Source organism: Sturnus vulgaris, chromosome Z (assembly GCF_052056855.1).
Source record: "Sturnus vulgaris isolate bStuVul1 chromosome Z, bStuVul1.hap1, whole genome shotgun sequence".
Lineage (NCBI taxonomy): Eukaryota > Metazoa > Chordata > Aves > Passeriformes > Sturnidae > Sturnus > Sturnus vulgaris.
In genome coordinates, this window is record NC_142283.1 from 34,578,718 (window position 1) to 34,602,104 (window position 23,387).

General features: G+C 38.6%; 1 protein-coding gene across 3 annotated transcripts in view; it reads left to right on the forward strand.

Moving 5' to 3' along the window:
* RNF38 (ring finger protein 38) overlaps nucleotides 1-23,387 on the forward strand; it is a 104,683-nt gene that overhangs the window by 58,236 nt on the left and 23,060 nt on the right. For 2 of the 3 annotated variants that reach the window (XM_088157183.1, XM_014887115.2), the window contains exons 3-4: nucleotides 17,745-17,938; nucleotides 22,879-23,092. In XM_088157183.1, coding sequence (XP_088013309.1) covers nucleotides 17,745-17,938; nucleotides 22,879-23,092 — 408 coding nt within the window. Of the gene's footprint in view, nucleotides 1-364; nucleotides 485-17,744; nucleotides 17,939-22,878; nucleotides 23,093-23,387 lie in introns of those variants that run through there. The other variant, XM_088157184.1, reaches the window with a different exon arrangement.

Consider the following 23,387-nt stretch of genomic DNA (forward strand, 5'->3'; position numbering starts at 1 on the left):
AACGCGCTGCCCAGGGAGGCGCTGGAGTCGCCGTCGCGGAAGGTGTTTAACGAAAAGACTGGACGTGACACCCGGTGCCACGGTGTGGTTGCCACGATGGAGATGGACCCCAGGTTGCCCCCCACGATCTCGGAGCTCTCTCCCGCCGCAGCCAGCTCCGCGATCCTGTGAAACCGAAACTAAAACGGGGCCGGGGGGCCGCGCCGTCACCGCAACGCGCAGGCGCATTGGGAGCGCGGCCGCCGCCGGGCGCAGACAAAGGACGCCTCGCGCCGGCCGGGTTGTGACGTCACCGGCCCAGGGGGCGGGGGGCCGCGCTCCCGGAAGCGCTGGCGGAAGGGTCGGGCCCGGCCCGGGGCGGCCGCGGCGGCCCCGAGGTGGAGGCGGGGCAGCCGCCGCGGGAGCCGCGGCAGAGGCGGTGGGGCTGCCGGTACCAGCGCGGGGAGCGGCGGGGCGGGGCGGGGCCGCGCCACCCGCCGTGCAGGTAAAGGGTGCAGGAGGCCGTGTGGCCTGGGCCGACGGGGAGCCGAGATTCTTACACGTGGGCGAAGTGGACGAGAGCTGGGGAGGGGATGTTATTGTCTGATCTTATTAGAGTTGCTTTATCTGCTTTGGCAAAAGGTAGAACTGGAGCCTAAAAATTAACTTTGCAATTGCTACGTGCTGACCTCAAGACAGGCGGCATAATATACAAGGCGGTAGCAAGTGTTTCTGAAGCACTGAACGTCTTCCCATCCGTACAGTAAAATGACGTCTCTAGGTTTCTGTAATCCCCTTAAATTAGTCAAAAGAACAACTGTTTACTGATTTAGCAAGCATACGTGGTTAGGGCATTCGGTATTTTTCAGTACACGTGAGTTAACCTATTCTTAAAAAATACAAAGGGGATTTCTTTTTTTTATGCTTGAACTGTCGAGTTGAATCTTGCCTTAAGAAGTGTGTTTTTAAACTGACTGTGCACTGATATTTTACCTGAGGACGTCCATTTCAACTGTCCATTGTAACTGTGTAGAACAAGTAGCTTAGTTATTACTTATGCAGAAGTTTATTGAACTGGAAATCATGACAATGTTTACAAATGTATAGTATTTTCATTTTGAAAGAGCTTTTTCAAGGAGTTGTGCATTTTCTGATAAGTTATTCACATATAGAGTGGAGCAACTGGAATGTTAAGATGAACAGGGTTACTGGAAGTCTGCCTTATTCAGGTATTGAATATAATTACATTACACAATTGATTTGATGTTGCTGATGATGTGCTTGTTCTTAAATGTCATTCATTGAAGCAACTGCTTTGGTTTCATTTGCCAAATTTATGGTATTTATCCATATCCCGGGAATCTTGCTCTCTCCTGACCCAACAGACTCCTTAGACTGCTTCGCAGCATTATATTACATTGCCTTTCTTACCTTCAAGGGGGTATTGGAGCTGTGGTATTAGAGACTCACTGTTCTGAGAGAGGAAGAACTCCATTTGATACTAATGCATGCAGTAAGAGACAGGAGTCATTAGACAATTAAGTATGAGATGGAAGAGCAAATGGCTTCTATGGCAGGTTTCTTGGCTAGTGGTCGTTCATAATGTTTTTGGTCTTCCTTAATCACCAAATCTGGCGAAAAATGAAGCGTATGCATACATAGAATAACAAGAAGAAAGTTTTCAGGGAATTGTTGCTAGGAGTTATACTACTTGTAAAATGTGTTAATTGTGAAAAGTTGTAGGTAACTAAAAGGGTTTTAAAAAGTAAATATTTCATTATCTCCTTTGTGAATCTTACTTTGTTGTCTCATGGACTTAGAGAGTAGGAGTAGGTTAAACTTAATTTGATACTCATCTGGTTCACTTTGTGAGGTTTTTTAATTAATGGAAGTATCATAAATACTGAATTGAAGTTGCATGGTGATCAGTCCTTGCTTTGTACCCGCAGTGGTGTGGAAGTCACAGTATATAATTGTCTTTTCTTTTTCTGAAATACAGGGATTTGGCTCAGAAGCTGCTTTTAGTTGATTCAGTTACTGTTGTGATTTGTCACAACAATTTGTGAGGTTTATGTGTCAGCTTGTCTAAATATGTTTTTTTAGTATGGCTTAATGACATTATAATAAGAGATTGCTTTTATGATTTAAAGTGGCCTGTTGATGAAGTCAAGTTACTTTTTCAGTTCTTTGCTAAGAAAGTCTTTAAGAGTTTTGATGGTTTTTATGTAAAGTCTTGCTAAAATATAAAAATAGTGTGGTTAGGGAGGGAAGTTCCTTCTTCAGACCTGTCTGCTATTGAATTGTAGTCTTGTACTATGAAAGTGTAGTGTTGTCATAAGTCAAAGCTGTCATACGTGCTTGTTTGTAGAGACTACACGGGCTGAATTGCTGGGGATCTAAAGAGAATTTGTACAGAGCAGGTCTTCGACTTTACTATCCCCACCTCCGCTTGTCTCAGAAGGATTTGAAAGGTGGAAGTAAGGGTAGAGGAAAGATATAGAACTTATTTTTCCTATTTTTAGTCAAAAAGTTGTTTTGACTGTGGAGGAGTGATTCTTAAAACTTGTGAAAGATACAGACTTGAGTTAATCAGTTCATATGGAAGTAGAATTTGCGGTTTCCCTCTCTGTATAAGAATTTATATCAAGTTAAAAAATCGAATACGGAATATTTAAATTCTGCTGTGTGTAGAACTTGATGAGGTCTATGATTTAACCGGATGGTTTTAATGTTTTTTGCTTCTCATGGGAGCAGGTAGGTTCCTCTTTTACTAAGCTTTTAAAGATCAGGAAACTTGTTTTGCTTTTTGGTGCCCTCTACTGATGCCTGCTTGTCAGAACATTGAAAACTAGTGCTGGTTTTGGCCTTTAATAGCACTGAATGCTAACAACAGCAGCGCAAAGGAGAAAGAGAGAAAGGAAGGCCTTTTACACCTAGAGTATTTTGCTTTTTGCATTCCAACCAGTTTGTGTGGATTGCAGTGGAACTGTAGAAAAGTAGGTAAGCAGCATATATCTGACTTGCTTAATGTTTTATCTTGCATTGTAGCATTAGAAAGACTGATTCCTTTGCTTTTCTCCTCTCAGGGAAATAGGGACATTCTTTCTTTAATGTCTGCAGTTCCTGGTTCTCAGTAAATACATTCCAGGTTTGCTGTCTCAGAATTTTTTATTTCCTTGTTTATTTTCAGTAACTGTGCTTTTTTTGTATTTCCCATTACTACCTCAGGTACTACAAAAATGCCCAGTGCGTCATGTGAGCACCACTACATAGGCTGCACTTTGCTTACTTTCTGTTTAAGTAGCTCTTTCATCTTATCAGTCTTGCAGTTTTGTTTCTGTTGCAAAATCTGTTAACATCTCAGTCCTGGAAAAACTCAGAAATTGCATTAAGTCAACTACATTCTCTATGCAGAATATCTTACCTTAGCCTTGTGGTCTTTGTCAGCTTCTGAGAGAAGTGGCCAATTTTTTTTTTTTTGTCACACTGCAGTCACTAACAGTAAATTGTGTGAGAAGGGATGAGAACATTCATGGCACATTTTGTGGTGCTGCTGAACAGATGCTCTGTCTGGCAGTCTTCATGAAAGCTTTAGGAGATGGCTTTTGAGACAAAAACTTACGACTTTTCTTCCTTATTCAGGTTGTTTAGATGACCTGTGTTGAGACTATTCTTTAAAAAAATTGTGATGGGGTGAATATTTTTGATGAGCAGCATTTTCAAAGTTTGTTTCTTGGACATTAATCTCTTGCAAGCAGATTTAAGACTATTTTGTTAGGAAGTACTCAGGGCATTTTTAATCTGTCTTCTGAGTTTGTGTCTTGGGAAAACATCAAAAGTGAAAATAAAACAAGATGTGAAATGAAGAGATGGGAGATATAAAAGAATAGAAAATTCATTTAAAATAGTGTTCTGGAAGGAACTTGTGAAGATGAATAAGTTGCAAGTGGATGAGTATGGCTTTGGGAAAAACATTCAGATGTGGGCACAAAGAACCTGGTAAAACTAATAGACATTTAGTCATTTTGTATGTGAAGCTCTACTGAGCATAGGTTAGAGATCATAATGTGAAGCTTTCTTCTTTTTTATTTAATTTCCTTGCTGTATCAGAGAACAGCCAGAGCACTTTTTTTCTGAAATTGAAATACAGAGACCTAGTATAGTGTTTGTATTCTTTGGCTGTGCTTCCTATAAGTGAATGTTTATGTGTATCTGTCGTTTTATTCAACACTGGGCAGGGCTTGAGAATGTTTTAAAAAAGGACATATCTCACCAGATTTTTTACATAGTTTAAGTTCATAATGTTTTTTTTTTTCTCCTTATGAAAGGTGTGAGATAAGGTTTAAGAGAAGTGAGTCAGCAAACCATGCTTACTTGAATGTGTTTAGGGGAGCGAGGCTTGTATTCCTTGGTCTATCATCTAATGTGTATCAAGTGGTTTGTTTTTTATTGACCTTCCTTTGACTTTGTGTGAGAATAATCTTATTTTCTAAAGTAAATAAAAAGATCTACACAAGTAGAAGTTGTTTTTTCAAGCTGAGAACCTGCTGTGTTTTCTCATATATTCATTATCTTGTTTTAACTTGGTGGAAGATGCCAATTCTTTCTTGGTTTTGTCATTTCAAATAATTTGTCCCTTAGACTGAGGAGTGAGTTCTTTACCCATGACTTGACCTGTTTGATGACAGCCTTCCAACATATGTGTTTTGTATGGGCAGAGGAGCCAGCAACTGCTAAGTTAGTTAATATGTTTACTGGGCCTGTACTGAGTCATGTAAAAAAGGAAGTTTTGCAAGCTACTAAGGATAAAAGGGGTGTCCAAATCCCAGCTCTAGAGAAGAACGCTTTTTCCCTAAGCTTTTGAAAGCAACTCGTACTAATTTATTGAAGCTGTTAATAAAACTAAATGATGTATATATATTAAATCAAGTAGTCTCTAATATGTAGCACATGGTCTAAATAGGATGAGCTTTGAAAAGAATAATAGAATCGTTTAGGTTGAAAACGACCCGTAAGATCATCAAGTTCAGCCATTAACCTTGTACTGTCAAGTCTAGCACTAAATGCCATCCCTATGTCTATACATCTTCTTCATTATCTCCAGAGATGGTGACGCAACTGCTTCCCTTGGAAGCCTGTTCCAATGCTGGGTGATCATTTTGGTGAAAAAAAATTTCCTGATACCTGATTTAAACTATCTCTGATGCAAACTGAGGTAATTTCTTCTTGTCCTTTTACTTGGAAAACTAATTAACTCCCACCTTGATGCAACCTTTTTTCAGATAGCTGTAGAGAGAGACAAGGTCTCCCTTGAATCTCCTTTCCTCCAGGTTCAACAACCCCAGCTCTTTCAGCTGCTCCTCATAAGACTTGTGCTTCAGACCCACCATGCTTCATTATCTCAATGTCTTTCCTATTGTGAGGGGCCTAGAAGTGGACACAGAACTCAAGGTGTGGCCTCACCAGAGCCAACTACGAGGGGACAATCCCTGCCCTGGTCCTGCTGGCCACACTATTGCTGATACAGGCTAGCATGCCATTGGCCTTCTTGGCCACCTGGGCACACACTGGCTCATGTTCAGTGGGTGTCAGCCAGCGGGCCCGGGTTCTTTTTGCTGGACACTTTCCAGGCACTGCTCCAGCCTTTGCACTGCATGGGGTTGTTGTGACCCAATGGCAGGTCATGGCGCTGGGCCTTGTGAACTTTGACCTCAATGCTTTGGTACATCCTGTTCAGATACATCTGCAGGGCCTTCTTACCCTCCAGCAGGTCAGTTTCTGCCCAGCTTGGTGTCATCTGCAAACTTACTGAAGAGTAACTTGGTCGCCTTGTCCAGTTTCTTGATAGAGATGTTATGCAATGCTGGCCCTGATAGTGAGTCCTGTGGAGCTCCACTTGTGACCGGACACCAACTGGATATAACTCCACTCACTAGAATTCTCTAGGCCAGGCCATTCAGCCAGCTCTTTACCAAGGAAAGAGCACATCTCTCTAAGTCATGAGCAGCCATGACCAGGAGTCCTAGACTGTGCTGTTGTTAAGGATAGTTCTGCAGTGTATTCTGTAGTGTAAATTAATTTTTCAAATATATAGTTTAACAAAATGCCAATCGTAACACCATCCTTGGTGATCCACTATGTCCAGCAGTAGGTGATGAAGAGTTTTCTTGCCCTGAACTGTGTGAAGGGCAAAGTAAAGCCTTGGTATTTATTTCACCTGTGAAAATTTGCTTTCATGTGGAAAGTTTGGTAGAATAAGGAAAGAATAAATTAAGCGTCTTAAGTAGAAGGACAGAACTTATGCACAGGGGAGAGGTGCCTCGTTTGGTGTTGGAGGCTGCTGTGACAGCTGAAGGGCAAGGGTTGCTGTTGTACTGTGTGTCATGAGGGATGTGTTCCTCATTCAGTAGCATGTCCCCAAAGAAAAGGGAAATTGAAAAAGGTAGAACTTTGAGTGCCTCATTCGTAGAATTAAGTATCTTGACCTTTGAGTTTTCAAGCCTGTGTTTAAATATAAGTCTTTTAAGCTGTATCCTTTAAGACTTGCTTCTGTTGTTTTTCTTAGTTTAGTTTTTTTTCACCAGTAGAAGTGTGAGTATATTGAAGAGCATTCTGTTGTTAACATGACAGTTTGGTTGTAGTGATCAGATAAGTAGGTAGGTACATTTTTCTGGATTCATTCTGGATGAAGGGTATTTGTTGGGGTTTCAAATTTGTTGGGGCAGCACAGGGAATGTGAAGCAGTGTAGAGAGAAAATTGTGGTATGAAGTGAGAACACGTAAAACTACATTACATACAGAAATTTTTAACAGTATGATGTATTGACCAGATACTTCCATCTTTTGGTAATGCAGTTCATTAATGCATTGTGATGACAAGCAACAGCAGTGAAGGCAGCGAAGTATGAGTATTTGTTACCACAATAGAGGTCGAGTTGTTATGCCAGTAGTCCTCTCCCTAGGAACAGATTTCAAATGCTGACTTGTCCTTGTGCCTATTGCAGACATCAGTAATAGTAGTGTGAGTAATGTTTTTATTGGTGTAAATGTTTGGATGTTCTTTTGATGCTTTGTCAACAAATACCGTCAGTGTAACATCTGTTCACACAAAGGAAAGATTCCAGTCTTCACTGCTCAAGTGATAGCTCATTATTTACCTATGTTGTGTTTCTTATGTGTGTGTGCATACCTGTATGCGTCTATATATATGTGTAGTTCAGTACGAGGAAAAAAATCCTGAAGTGGAAAGAGTGTGATTCTGGTTTTTTACTTGTAGAGAATGTCCTAATTACCTTCTCTCTGCTGAGGTACCCATATTGTTAGTTTCACATGCCTAAATGTGCATTTGCAAATGGCATTCATTAGTGAATACACACTGAATATGCAAACTATGCATAGAGTAGACTTTGCTGTGAAGCAATTTTGAGCCAGATTCTCTTCAGATCCCTTGTCTCATCAAAGCAGAAAGAGCAGAATTATTTTTAAAATTGAAAACGTGATCTTTTTCAGATGTATGTATACCTGAACACTTTGTCTTGGTTTCACCACCTCACTCTTGCCCTGGCATCATTTTAAGTATGTCAATTTCAGCACATTTTATGACATTTAAAGAAATGTCTTTACATTAATGAATACATTTTAGTGGTACATGTGCGAAGTTTAATTTGTTTCAGCTTTGTATATAGGAAAATGAATTCTCTTTCTTTATCTATAATTCTGTGATTTTAATTAAAAATTATTTTCTGCTTACATATGAAAGAGGATATCAGGACTCTGTTAAGGTCCAGAGACAGCTTTTAACACCATCACCTGAAATGACAATTTCTATATTGAATAAGGTGTTGCAGATGTCAAAACATGGACACTTTACCTCAGATCTTGGTAAGCGTTTTGGAAATTGACTGATTAAAAAATATCTTCCATTGATAATTTTTTTAAGACTTCTGGATACCAGTACTGTTTGTTGGATATTTCAATTTTAAGAAAGCTTGAAATGTTTTCTATCATATACATACTAATTGCAGGGAACATCTGCAGAAATAGCACAATTTTTTTTCCATTTTCTATCACACCTACCACTGACAAAGCTGATTTGAAAACTGTGACCATAAATTGGGATTTTAAGATGTAATTAATATTTTTCCAACAATTGGACTTTTTTTAATAGAGAGGAGAAGTATAGCTGAGGTTTCTTCCTATGTTGATGTTTGGCTGGTGTTTTTGCATTGAGAGTTAGATTCTCATTCAGAAAAAATACAATGATGTGATGCAGAAATAAATACTTGAAACATCTTTGTGAGCTTGGAGCATTTAAAGTGCTTTAATTCATTCCTGCAGAAAATTATTGCAAAACTTTTTCATATTTCAAAGGATTGTTTGCATGCAGCAAGTACTGCAAGCAGTAGCAAATACTAATAAAATGCAATTTGAAGGACTTTGAGATGGCTGTGTGCTGCCTTGGTTCTTAAACCTACTTCACTGTTAGATAAGGAGGTGCTGCCGTTGTGATATATGGATTTTACTGTCCATTTTGTATGAGCAGTAGAGCTTGAATATAAGAAACATGTAATCTTATTAAAACAGTTTCCTTTTTTTTAAATGCTATTGAGTCCTGCAGAGCTAAATATGATGCTAATATTTTTACATTTTTCTAATGTTAGTGTTTTCATGTGTTCTAAGTTCATGTGCAAAGTAATATTCCAGTGTTTGGCATGAGAAATTGGTATCTAATAATCAAATTCTTAGGACTGTTTCAAGTACTTCCTGTGTGAAACTTCATCAGTTTAGAAATAGTTGTCTCTTAATGTTTTTTGTATATCCTAAACATCCAGTTAGGTGAGAAATGCATTTCAGAGAAGAAACTGGTATGGAGAAAACACTGGAAAAACACAAAAATGTCAGTCTGATGTAGAATAACCAACAAATTAAATATTCGTCTTATTTATGGTGTTTTGAGCTTAAGTAAAGCAAGTCTTTGTTGGACTGCCCAGTATGTCAGTGTTTCTTTTGTAGTAGGAGCCCAGAACTACACACAGTACTCCACATGCTATGTCCTAGGACTTTTGCAAGAATTCTCTCAGTTTGGCCTTTCTTTCAGTCACCTGATTTTTTTGAAACAGTTCTGTACTGTTGCTGTGTGATTTGCTATTGCATGCCTCAGGTCTTTACAGTTAAACTTTGCATGGAGGATTCATTGTCAGTTCTGATTGCTGAAGAACGAATTGACTTTTGTGCCCACTATCAGTAAATAATGAATTAATCCTGTTAGCCAGAAGTGAGTTAAGGATGGCCAGAAAGATTACTGAGGCATGTTCTTGGTAGAGTTGTTGGCTAAAGTTACAGCCATAATTGATACATAACGTGTAACTGATATATACCGTCTTAGTGTTGAAAGACAAAAAAAAAAAAAAGAGGTGAACTTTCATCTTCTTTTTATCATGTCTGGTAATGTTACTCTTGTTTTAAAAATTGTGTTCCTTTTACTAAATATTGTGGAAAGTTCCGCTGTTCCATTGTCAGAAGGGCTCTTTAATTCACATGAATTACTAAGAAACCTAGTATATAGAAAGCTACTGCAGAAAATTTTGTACTAGCAACCTGACTTGGCTATTGAACATTGGTTTCCATTTTAAGATGTAGTGGCTGGTTTTCTTCTTACCGCATAACCATATTTCACAAGCAAGTTAAAGAAAATATTGTAGGCTTCTTTGCAGAGTGATGTCCCTTGCTCAGCATTATTCTGTCTGAATTGAAATATTTTCTTCGTAAGTCAACAGACATGTCACCAGGAGGGTGGGTTGGGTTTTTCAACTGCCGCCCCATTTTTTTTTTTTTTTTCTTGGTGTCTGATTGTGGATTTTTCATCCCAAGTACTAGTTACAGATTGATTTTCTTAATTCTTGACTCTGAGAATTAAGGAAAAAAAATAAGAAAAAAGTTTGAAGTGCAGAAAGATCAGGTCTTTTTTGAATACTCAGATGTATCTGGTATTCAGTGGGGAACTATAGATACTCACAGGACACTTTGTATGTTCAGAGTACATCTTGAAGTACCTGGAAGTCCTATTTGAGTTGCACTTTGCTTCTTTCACAGGAAAAAGGCTTCAAAAAGCCTTGTGTTTAAGCATTGCTTGAAAATCAACTGCAGAATCACAGTAGCTGAAGTTGGAAGGGACTTCTGGAGGTCATCTGGTCCAGCTCTCCTACTGAAACAGGGCTAGGTACAGCTAAATGCTGAGGACTGTGGCTTTTGAGATAATCCAAGGAGAGAGACTCCAGAGGCTCCGTGAAACCCGTGCTTGGTGCTCAATCACTCTCCAGAGTAAAGAAGTGTTACTCATGTTCGAATGGTGCCTGCTGTGTCTCACTGAAGAGATAGCCCTGAGTTTTCTCTTTGGCTGATCAGTCAGTCCAAGGCTGTCTCAGCCTTTCTTACACAAGAGGTGCTCTAGGTGATTCATCATCTCTGTAACCCTTTCTTGGACTCTCCAGTATGTCAGTGTTTCTCTTGTGATGGGGAGCCGAGAATCGCACACAGTCCTCCAGATGCTATCTCCTAGGACTTTTGCAAGAATTGGCTCATTTTGGCTTTCCTTTCAGTCCTCTGCTTTTTATTGAAACAGTTTTCGGAAGGTCTGCATTTCTTTGCCAGTTCTTTATTAGATGAAATTCAGATTTCCCTTACTGTTCCTTCATCAGGAAGTTGTTTAGTATGTGCCCAGACAGCCAGGTTTCCAAGCTGTGTCCTGATCACAACTCTGAAGTCAAGGATTAGGTAGGAAAAATGGCTCTGAATATTATTGATAGTGAGGTTTTTAGGTAAAATTTGATTTATTATTATTTTTTTTTTTTTTAAGGCATGAAGCTTTATATATACATTCTAGGATTTATATCTAGTGCCTGGAGGATGCAGGGTGTGGACATCAATATTAGAATTTTTATTTTCTTACCGTGTACCCATTTACCTTGACTTTATGATTATGTTATACCAAGATTGTCCTCATGGTCAACAGCTGTAACAGTTTGCAGTTCTTACTAGAGAAGTCACTGTATCTTTTCCAGATACAGCTCTGGAAAACTTCTCTTACTCCTGAAAAGAGGTATAACGATTATGTGAATGGTGGTGAATTGAAGCAAAGGTTCTGAATCCTGCTTACCCTACAGAAATTGAACAAGCCGTGCTATATGCTCTAGTTGGACTGACACACAGTTGGCAAGATGAAAAATATCACTATGTTGGCCCATGCAGCTAAGCCAGCAAAATTATTTGGGCAAATCCAATTATACTAGCAAAAGATTCTTATTTCTGGTGTTTTATTTTGTCAGCTGAAGTTTCTCTAAAGAGCTTTTGGCAGTGAAAGATGTGTGTCATTACAGTATGATTCTGCTGGCAGATCTTTATACGTGGACAGGTCCTTTGTCATGCAGCTTTGAGTCCAGCTGGGTAATCCTTGTTTATTTTGTCTCGGAAAAAGCACATCAGTTAGGCTTGGAAGTAGGCCACGTGTTCATAAAATCTGTTACTTTTTGCTACTTGTTGCAAAGAGATTTTAATTTACTGCACCATAGTGGTTTCTTATAGTGGCTTCTTTCTGGTTTTATTTAAAGCTAGAATTTTAAGAATATAAAGGAAATTTCAAACTTCATGGTCCCCAAGAGCTTTTCATCTGCCAGCTTATAAGTTAATATGATGCCACTTTTTTCATCCTGGTTTTTTTTTTTCTTACTGTTACACAAAATGTAGATGTGGATCTCTCAGAAATAAGGCAGGACAATGAACGTGTGAAAGCTTTGACTTTCATGAAAGCTGAGAGTTACCATTGTGGGAGCCCTGGGACACCAGTGCTAATCAAATGGAGTGAAACTCAAGGGAAAGCACAGCAGGGAAGGATGATAAAACCTGAGCTTATTAACATACGATGTGTATGCAGTGCCCTGTTTTGCTCATTAGAGAACTGGCTGATGTACTGTAGATGCTGCCGTCTGTGATTCCAAGATCTGTAGCTTTCCTCTGTCACATGTACTGGTGCTGGAGTACATACAGCTGGGAGCGTGTGAACTGTTCTGAGTTACTGTGGCAAGAAGATAAAATGTCCTTTGGACTTTACATACCCGGATGGGAGAAACAAACTTTCCTGGTTTACCGTAACAAATCCTTCTCATCCCCTACACCAACCCTTTGCATGTTCATTAAATATTCTTCTTTAGGGCAAGGGTGAAGGGCTGTTGTTTATTCCGATATTCTTCTGAGTTTTTACTGTTTTCAGAAGTAATCTTCATTTCACTCTTCCTGGATTGACAGAGTGGTTACAGTTGTGCTCTGTATTGTTCGTGAAAGAGTTTTGTGATCCGTAAGGGAACGTGGAAGTAGAGACCATCAGCTTGTGTAAATTGTATCTGGTCAAGGAATATGTGAGTGCCATAAGGAGATAGAAAAGGAGTAATAAATAGGAACATTTTGAGGCACAAATCTGTTGAACCAATTGAAGAGTGTATGTGGAATGTAGGAATATTTATTTCAGTGGTATTATTTGATTGTTGACCTCATCAAATGGCGTTTTAAGAGAAAGGAAGAAGCCATAAACAACAAACCTGCCAAGCACACTTAATGGAGACAAAGACAAGAAACAAAACCTGGTCTGTCACACTAACTGATGAGCTGTCAGAAATTTGCACACAAACAAGGATTCTGCGGCTGATAAGGGTGCAAACCTGAGGGCCCAGGATGTTGGGGCTGGTCAGTGAGACTGTGCCATCTGAGAAAGTTATTTGCAAGGGAAGGAAGTTGGGAAAGGGACAAAATGGGGCCAGACAGAAAAAGGGCTGATAGAGGTAAACTGTGGCCAGTCTTTTATGCTTCTCTGGCCTGTGCCTGATCCCTGCAGTCTGTCCTGTTTTATTAGATCTTTTCTTAACTGCCTCTCTATGTAATTTCACTTTCTGTGTGTGAGTGCTGCAGGGACTAGATGAGACCAGCTTGAGTAGAAACTAGGCAAGCAACTGGAGTCTCCCTGGAGATGATGGCGCCAACCAGGTTTGTGGTGCCAGTGGTGGAAGTGAGTGAGATTCTTGGCGGCAGGAGCTGGAGGGGCTGTAGCTATCTGAATAATTTTCTTGGTTTCCTACAGACTTTGTATCTATAGTGCTAGCTACAGAGGGGTTGTGTGTGAGCTTGAACTCTACTTTGTAACACCAAAGTTAAACTTCTGCCGCTTCTGCCTTCTGTGGGAGAGACAGAAGACAGTAGTGCTTATGAAGCCATTTGGCCTGCAATGACTCCATCCTGTCACATAAGTGATTTCCCTTGTCTTGGTTTTGGGGTTGGAGGGCACAACTCTTGTAGAGCTTACTCAACCTAGGCCAAAAAATGTACTTATAATTAGCTTGGTCTTGGATTGATGAATAAGCCACTGGATTTGGATGTAATTGTTCTGCCCAAGAATTTACTGTCATTGTAGGTACGATCAGGCTAACAGAAATGTTGAAATGTAATTCAAATTACAGCTGTTAGAATTGTTGGATCAGATAGGATATGCAGAGTACTCACTTTACTAGCCCATTAGATGCCTATAGTTAAAATTGAAAATGCTTATAAATGTTGATGTTTACCAACTTGTATCATGGGGGAAAATAATTTCCTTTTCAGTATGCACTCATGAAGAGGAAGCATGCAGCTGGTGATTTCTGGTCAGCCTGGTAGGGTTTTATAGGGTATGCCCATCAGATTGTCCTTGTGTAAACCTTCTATGGCTGTGCATGAGCATATACTCCTGAGGTATTCGTTTACTTTTAAGATACAGATCTTCTGTGGGCTGCAGGATAGATGTAGTTTATTCTCTGAATCTGAAATGGAAGTTATGGAGTAATTTCTTGTGTTTCACAGGACCATTAAGTGGAAATATATAGGGAGTTGCAGAGGAAAGTGATTTTCAGATATTTGCAGGAATTGGTTTGGTAACAATTCCCCTCTGTAATGGTTAATAATCAGTGTGTGACTGCAGTATTTATAATTTTATGGGAAAAGGACAGTGGAAAAGAATCACCTCAAAGGGTGTTGTCTTAATGAAAATACCTAGTTTTTTCCAAATAAAATGGAAAAGCTTTCAGATAAAACATTTCTACAAGAAACATAGGCAGAAGTAGAACAAACACTTCTTCTAAAGGGTGTTTTACAAACAGGCATACCCTTTATTCACCTTTATTCACCTTTATTCACCTTTATTCACCTTTATTCACCTTTATTCACCTTTATTCACCTTTATTCACCTTTATTCACCTTTATTCACCTTTATTCACCTTTATTCACCTTTATTCACCTTTATTCACCTTTATTCACCTTTATTCACCTTTATTCACCTTTATTCACCTTTATTCACCTTTATTCACCTTTATTCACCTTTATTCACCTTTATTCACCTTTATTCACCTTTATTCACCTTTATTCACCTTTATTCACCTTTATTCACCTTTATTCACCTTTATTCACCTTTATTCACCTTTATTCACCTTTATTCACCTTTATTCACCTTTATTCACCTTTATTCACCTTTATTCACCTTTTTTATTACCGTTTAGAGAGTTAACGGGTACACAGATGAGAATGAGACAAAACTATACTAGGCATGTCAGTGAAATGATAACTTCTGGGAATGTCAGTGAAATACTGAATTTTATGGATGAGATTGTAGGTTTTAGTGGCCTGGCACATGCTGCTTCTTTTACTAGTAACAATTTAATGACTTTGTCCTGATGCAGCTTCCTTTAAATACAAAGTAATCTGCATTCCTGATCATCGAGCTCTTTTGTTTCAGTGTTTTTTAAAGAAGGGCAGTGTGTTTATCTTGTTAGTTAAAAGCTAAGTGGAGTGTTCTTGATAACTGCCATCCAGTCTGTTCTTGTTGCATGTTGGACATGAGAAAAACACCTAGCATATGGCTGGAAAAAGTAGCAGTAGTCCCAGAAAATATTTTGAGTTGTAACAAGAAACAATGAGAGTGATTTGGGATTTGGAGAACTCCTGTCATTGTCAAAAGTATCGTATTACACAAATAAACTACTGAACTTAATGACCAATAATAATAGACTGAAAAAAGATACTGTCAGTATATAGTTTTCCACATTCAGATTGAAAATTACAGGAAAACAAAATTATACAGGATATGTGTCTCTTATTAACTCCCTGTACTTTTCTGCATGCTAATATTATCTTGATACAATTACCACATGATTAATAAAAACTAAAACAAAACATCAAGTCTTCAATTAATTAGGTTTTATTTGGGATTTTTACAACATCAGTTTGAAAATAAATTGAACTTAGCTTTAGGTTACTTCTTTTTCAGTACGGAAAAAGACACAATTACATTTTAAATCTCTGTACATGTAGTTCCAAAACATTATTTTACCTTTATTTTCTCTCTAATGGAAACAATTTTGAGTAAAATTACTGTTGCTTACTAGAGAGGGCAGTTAGCACTTGGGGAATTTGAAATATTAGTGACTCAGTAATCTGGAAGCATGAGGAAGGCAGGCTACTTAGCAGTTTGCATCTCTAGCCTCTGAAGTGATTCACTCTTGATGGAAAAGGAAAATAATAATAATAACAATAATGATAATAATAATAGAAGGACTGTTTTTCCAAAGTAGACTGCTTTCTATAGGGCAGTCGTGTTAAGCTTGGGAAGAGTGTCACATTTAAATTAGGGCAGTAGCAGTGGGAGATCCCCAGCCAAAGGCATGTATAGGACAGGAGTGTATTAGGACAGGAGTGGTTATTGTATTCTTTCAAGGTTTTGTTTTCTGCCAGCTTCACTAAATACACTTTTTTCCTTCTTCCATTTGACATTTTCCTTTGCACTCATAAAATCTCAGCATACCTAATTTACCAGCATGTTTTTTTACCTTCGTCTTTGAATTGGCTTAGTCATCATGGTGTAAAAAACTGGGCCACAAATCATCCTTCTCTGATTCTTATAGCGTAGTTCCTTTAAGATTTGTCCTTTGGCAGTGTTCTCTGAAATCTAATAAAATATGTGTTTTCACAGAAGCTGTACTCTCAAGGCACCTACTGGGTATCTCTTCCAGTTTTTTTGGTGTTGAGCTTCTCAGGGCAAGCAGCCTTCTGAGGAGTCACCTGGACATCTACTGTCATGAACCAACAGGTGTATACCTGCCTTTTGACCTATTTCTCTCTAAAAAATTAAAGTGCACTTGGTTAAGGAGTTCAAAAGAGATTGAGAAACAAACAGATGCAAGCATTATCAGGCTGGTTCCCTAAGAAAGCTATTTTGGGTAAGATACAGTAGGGAAAAACTACAATCTGTGTTACAGTATTTGAAAGCAAGAGACTGAAAGCTCTAAAATTTTGTAAGAAATGGCCACAAGTCAAAGAGAGAAAAAATACCCGGAGGACAAACTGTATGTTGATGGAAACCTACCAAGAAGCAACTTAATAGAGTTCAGAAAATAAAATGCTCCTGTAAAGCTAAGAGCCAGGAGAGGTCCATAGTCTACTGTTAAGTCTGAAGTGAGACCCAGTCTAGGGGGAGAATACGGTTCTGGAACACAGAGCCAGACAGGCTCACAGGCAGACAAGTGCCTCAGCTATCTGTGCCTCAGCTATCTGCAATTACATGCAAATGTAGTTGAAACAGTGCTGTGGTGGACTGAAAAGGAAGTGGTGGAGTGACTGGACAAGCTGGAGGGCAGCTAAATACTACAAGTTTTCTTGCATTAGGAATTCCATCAGAGAAGTTCACAGTATGCTTGAACTCAAGGATGATTCCAGTGGTAGTTCATGTGTTTTTAGTTCTTGTTTGTTCAGATGGTGATCTCTGAATTAGGATGTGTACTTTTCTGTATTTTCAGTTGTCATGCCTATTAACAGCATGATGTTTTAATTTTTGTGGAATAGTGGGGTGGAGGGGAGGGATGTTTTTTGCATTTGCTGCTGGCTTCATAGGCATTGGTGGGAACTTCTGAGAAGAATGACAGCTCCGTTAAATTGTTGGATAGCATGGACGCACAGTGAAAAGTAGTTGTGTTCATAACCAATGAGAAAATACTGCGTGGAGGCGGATGACCTTCACGTCACGAGTACTGGAAACTTCAGGCACTATGTAAACCTTGTGGAATTTTAATGAAGTAGACAGACTTAACCAGAGATTGATTTTTTTGTTTCACGTTATGTGTATGAATGGTTATCATGACACGAATAACTAGGAGGATGAAGTGTCTCTGTGCTGAGCTAGCAGAATTAAAATAGGCTGCAGTACAGAGCAAATGTCTGATTAGCTAAGTACAGACCTGATAGGAGGGGGATGCAATGCAGAGAGCAGGCTCTGTGTGGCAGCTGCTTACTGACTGGTACAGATTCCATTAGCTGTGAAGACTGTGTTTATACATCTTCCCATGCTTTTGTAGCCTGTAAGTGCTAAGGCAGGAGGAATGTAAAATAGGCGATGCCTTATTTTCTTCATATTTCTCTTTTCTGATATTGATTTTGCATGGATGTTGGAATTTTTGTATTTTAGTGCTGCTAAAGTATAATTTAAGTAGTAATTCTTCCAGGGATTAGGGAACCATTAAAAATTCGCCTTCATAAACGCAATATAAAGATGAATACTTTCATGGTGTTTAAGGCTTCAGTCTTCAGTGAGTCGCTCCTAATGCTAGGTGCAAAGCAATACTTAAGTATGGATTGTAAATCACTCATCTGGAGGTGGGTTTTGTTTTTGTTTTGTTTTTGTTTTCTTTGCACTGGCGTAGAGCGAAGACAGTCCTAGTCCCAAGAGACAACGCCTTTCCCATTCAGTCTTTGACTACACAGCAGCATCACCAGCCCCATCACCACCAATGCGACCATGGGAGATGACATCAAATAGGCAACCTCCTTTGGCTCGACCCAACCAACACCACTTCTCAGGGGAACGATGCAACACACCCGCACGAAACAGGAGGAGGTAAGCAAGCTGTGTAGCTCGGGAAACAAGTTCTTGTTCTTTCTGATTTTAGCTCAAAGAAGGTGTGTTTTGGGTAGCACTGGCTAGATTACACATGGTAAACATGTTAACATTTCCTTTGAGCTGTAAAATAATGCAGTTGTGACTAAAAAGTTACTGAAAGTAATTCAGGCTTGTGTATCATCTTGTAATTTACGTGAAAAGTCAGCTTGAGGAAAAGTGTTCCAAACATGTTTCATTATGAACCTAATTCTCTATTACTCTGCACTGAGGCAAAAAGCACGTAGAAAAGTGCAACAAAAAAATCTTTCCAGGGTACTTTTAAAGGTGTTAAGAATTACTCATGTAATACCATCATTTTCATTACAGTCACAATTATTTTTGTACTTAAAACCAATCAAAATAAAGGTGAGATATACCAGCTGGGGGAGATGAGTGTCAAATATTTGTTGAGCTGAGTGATTCACATGTAATAGTAATTAGATTTTTCATACTGGTTTTACCTTGTGGCTCATTAACTTCTCAAAGCAGAAATTTTGGAAAAAGTTCCAGTGGTCATGAAAGAGAGAGATTGGAACTGGGGCCTGGATGGATGATACTCTAGCAAAACATAAATCCACAGATTTTTTTGCTATTCTATTTAAACAAATTGTCCAAACTAGAAGCTTTCATTGCCTCACATTCTGCCTCAAAAATACTAAGTCATCTTATGCAAGTTAAAACACACTGTCTCTGCTTGCTTCTAAGAAATGTTTTCTCTTGGTTTGTACTTGAAAAAAAAAGTGTCTATCTTTTTCCATTAATATGAAATTTAGGCTTAAGATATATTTAGCTAGTTTTGTGCAGATTCTCTAAATCAAATTTGTCAACAATGATTAGCCAGTAATTTTGAAGCAAGAGAGTTTAGAGCATGCTAGTTTTGTATCTTTGCTTCAACTTGATGAATTTGAAAGCTTTTATTCAATGGTATGTAAAATATCCAGCTCTCAATGCAGCTTGTCAGACTTAAGAAAGAGGTTAAATTGTGAACTTAAAAGTGATGTTGTGAAGACAGAAAATCAGACCTTTCATATAGTTTGGTACAAGGATGCTTTTTTAGGGGCATTTAGCCCACAAAATTATTTTGACCTCAAACGGTTTGAACTGAGATGCCTAAAATACGTGCATTCAGTCATTTTTGTTTGGTGTCCAGTCAGCTTACACAAATTTCTTTGCAGTGTTCATTAACACCTGCGGAGTTAAACAGTGTGCATAACAAGCTAAATGTTAGATAGCAGAATCTAGACAGTTTGGATATACTGTGGGATGGAGGAAAAGAATGGAAATGTGTAAGGGGTGAATGTGCATGGGACAAGTGTCTTTACATTCAGATGCAGTCAAGTGCTACCGACGTAGTAAGCCTGTGGCTTTTGCAAGGAAGTCGTTTGCAAACAGGGAGACACCTCATTGCAAAGCCATCTTCAGTCTGACAGGAGCTGTTAGGTCGGCTGCAGTTTTATGTGCGAAAACATTACTCTTTCTAGGGCAGCTCGCCTACTCCTGGGTAATAACACAAGTTTTTGCTCTAATGAGAGACATTTGAATGTGTCAATACTTTGTTTCCCTGCACTTGAGTCAAGGCATTTTTTAGGCTTGGGTGCAATGTTGCATTTGAGCTAGCTCCAGGTCAGTTCCAGAATACATGGTACCTAATTTCTTCGTCTAGAACCAGGATTTTTAGGGAGAACAATACCATACATGTTTCTTGTTTTGCAGGAGTATTTCCGAGTCTTAAAAGTGCTCTGAAGGCATTCCAGAACTATTAGCCATTCTCATTGATCAAAATCTTGATTCCTTAAGGTCATTATGAGTGCATCTGTTATTAATGCTTTAGGTGAGGTTATGCCTATGCTTTTGAAGCAAATTTTTTTATTTCCCTGCTTTGTTTTCTCATTATGGATTGATTGAGTTCATCAGGTTTCCAGGTTAAAATAAGATGAAAGGTGCACTCCAGCTGAAAATAGTCATTGAGCTCAAGGAAACAGGCTAGAGCCAGTGCAGGCAAAACCTTTGTCTGCTATGGACATCAGTGCCCCAATGTAATCAGCATTAAATCTTTCATTCTACCAGTTGATTCCTGTTGGTCAGGACGATCTGTCTTGACTTTTTGTATTACCTAGATGTTTTTTTTCATTACCTGCCTTACTATTTTATACCATACCTCTTGGTATCAAGGATTTTGTACTGTGCCTAACACAAGAATGCCCTAATTTGTTGTGTTTTTTTATTCTGATGCATTGTAAGCAAATAAATACTGCATTAATAAAGATAACCTTCTGGTGTGAATTTGCAGAAAGATTTTGCCTAGATACTTTATATAATAGCACAGATAAATTATGAATGTAGAAGCATGATGCATGCCTATGTGAAACAGAGAAGGCCATTCCAACTTATCTTTATCAGCCATTGTGGAATGGGGGGATCTGTACCATTGCTGTGCCTTACCTTTCATCTGTGCTTCCTTTCCTCCTTGTCTTGAATGTAATTCTGAACTAAAGGGATTCAAGAATGTCTTACTGCAAAGAAATCACCCTTGTTAGAAATACTAAGATCTGCACACACTAACTCTGCAGTTTTGGATATCTTTTGATGGCTGTTCTTACCTGAGGGTAGGAATTCCTGCAATTTTTTCACCACTTTCATCCTGTCTCTTTGTTTTAACCTGGCATTTACTATGTTTATACTGTGCATGTAGTAACAGAGGATTTTTTTGTGGCTGTTTTTAAAGACTTCAAGCATAAATACATTGCTGAAGTTTAATAATAGTTTAGACCCATGTCTTGACAATTTTTTTGAATTAATTTTCAATAATTCAGAAACTGATAAAGCTCTGAATTTTGCTGACTGAAAGGATGGTACGTTTTTAATTCCGTACAGGAAAAAAAATCCAGCTTTGCATTTTACCATAGAATGATACTTCTTCATTCATTTAAAAAGACATTCCAGAAGTTTTGCCGGCCTTTATTGGCTTTTTCGTAATTCTGGGTTTATAGAAAAGTAAAACCAGGCCTTTTAACCAAGACAGAGGCAAGACTAGTTTTATGAGAACTACCTTGTCTAAGAAGCTACTTTGTCCAAGTGCTGGTGGCAGTTAAGAGAATTTCTGTTCTTCTGAAGTGCTGGTGCTGTCTTTTGTAACTTTTGTCTGTTTTTGGAGCTTTTCCAAAGAAAAATCCTCACATAGGCATTTTTGTGTTAAAATATTCAGACCATTTCTGTTTCATAGCATAAAACAGCAAATTTAAAATGACCTGGTTACTCCAAACAGTAGAACATCTTCTGCATTACTAGTTCTGTGATTAGAAGCTATATATTCCAGTTTTACCTAAGAAGAATGTAGCAGTTGTATCATATTAGTAATAAAGCAATAGAGAGTGCAGCAAAAACTTCAAGAAAGAAAACTGGATTTAAGACAAAACACATTAGTAAGAACTGAAGTTTAGGTTCTCGGTGTTAGAAGAAAACACAGCTTGAATGTTCTGCCTGGTAGTTTATAAAAATAAAGGTGGCTATGCATTTTTAAATTATTTTGTTTTTTCTTTGCTGTGTTACAGCCTGGCCTTATGCCTTCTGTCTGACCTGTTGAGAATTACTATTTGTTTCAGTTCTAAGAATGGCAGTAATGTCATGAAATCTCTGTGAGGTCGGGTAGAAGAATAGTGGCTTGAGACATTGTGTCATATACTCACAGTAGCACCGGGTCGCTGGTGATGTGGGCTCACTTTCCCTGAGTATGTCTGTTTCGTGCAGCACAAAAGTTGGACTCAACCTGAGAAGTATCTGGATTCGCCAACAATTTGCAGGTTTACTTGCTTTTTATTTGGTAATAGAAGTTCTGTTCCATGCAGTGTTAGAGAGGACATGTTCTAATAATGATCACAGATCTTTTTTGTCTCTTCTCTGCAGTTTGGGTCCTTTATCGTGTTTCATAAATGGGAAACCATTTCACCCCACGTAGCTTTAATTTTCTGTTGCTTCTGGGATCTGTAACTTTAGTGTGCTGTGGAGATTGGAAGGCATATGCTGAAAGTACTGCAAGATCATTTTGTGTTTTCAGTGCTTTCCCCTTCCAAATAAATGAGAAGTGACTTGTTCAAAACCTCTCAAAGTGAGTTTAGCACATTTGTGTTCATAATTTTCTGAGTGCTGAACCTGAGCCAATGGTCTCTGATGTCTAGAAGTTTTGGCTGAAGGTAGTTGAAGCTCTGGTCAGAACATACACACAATTATATAACAATACATAATCAAATCCTACATCTGTAGGTCAGTTGATCAAATGAGGTATATGCTCTGGTGTAAATCTGTCTACAGAAGTTCTCCACTCTGAAAAAGAAACAATGCCACAATCATAATTTCCTGGGATCTTCTGGAGAGAATTTAGAATGCACTCAGTTATGTAGTGAACATGTGAGAGCTGAAATTAATTTATTTCTTCAAAGAAATCTACTGCTTTGTCTGCTGTCGCTAAGCGAACAGTCGTTCTGTGGTGTGGTTGAAACAAAGACCCTGGGGAAATCTGTGATCATTTAATGAAGGATTTTTGCCTAGATAGAATAAAGGCATAGGAATATCATGAAGACTGCTGTCTTGACTTTTGAGCACTACTGTGGCAATCCAAGTGTCATTTTTTTATCAAGGTAATATTTACATAGGAGTTCTTCTCTTGGTTTCCCAAACAGAATTAAGCTATGCTCTGTTAAGCATTTCCATACTGAAAAAAGTGCCATTTGTAAGGATTCTAGCAGTTCTGTCAGTGAAAATTTTTATTCCAATCGAATAAACTTGTTCTAGTACAATTTCACAGTTTAAAAAATTCCTTGATACTTGATTCTCTTGAGGTTTTAGTTTTGAAGAAGCATTTGTCATTTACGTAACCTCTAATTTTTTTAATGCATTTCCAGTCCTCCTGTTCGACGTCAGAGAACAAGAAGAGATCGTTTGTCTAGACATAATTCTATTAGCCAGGATGAAAACTATCACCATCTCTCCTATGGACAGCAGCAAGCAATAGAAGAGCCTCGAGCCTTTCGCCCACCGAATGTATCTCCTCGTATGTTGCACCCAGCTGCTCACCCACCACAGCAGAATGCAGTGATGGTTGACATTCATGATCAGGTAAAAATTTTAGACCACAAACAGGAGGCTGTTCAAGATGTGGTGTTTGATTTTGGGGGTTTTTCTCACCATTTTCATGTTTCCTCACCAAATAATTCACCTCATCTCATAGTTGACAATGAAAGTCACAGAACACTAAAGTCTATTTGACTTCATACAGAATGGTGATTTTTGTTGAGCATTACATGTATGAAGCATTGCAGCAGGCAATGAAAAATATCCAAGAAGTTCACACTTTTAATAAAAGACGACTGATACTTAAAAATTCAATACTTAAATATACTTTAAAAATACT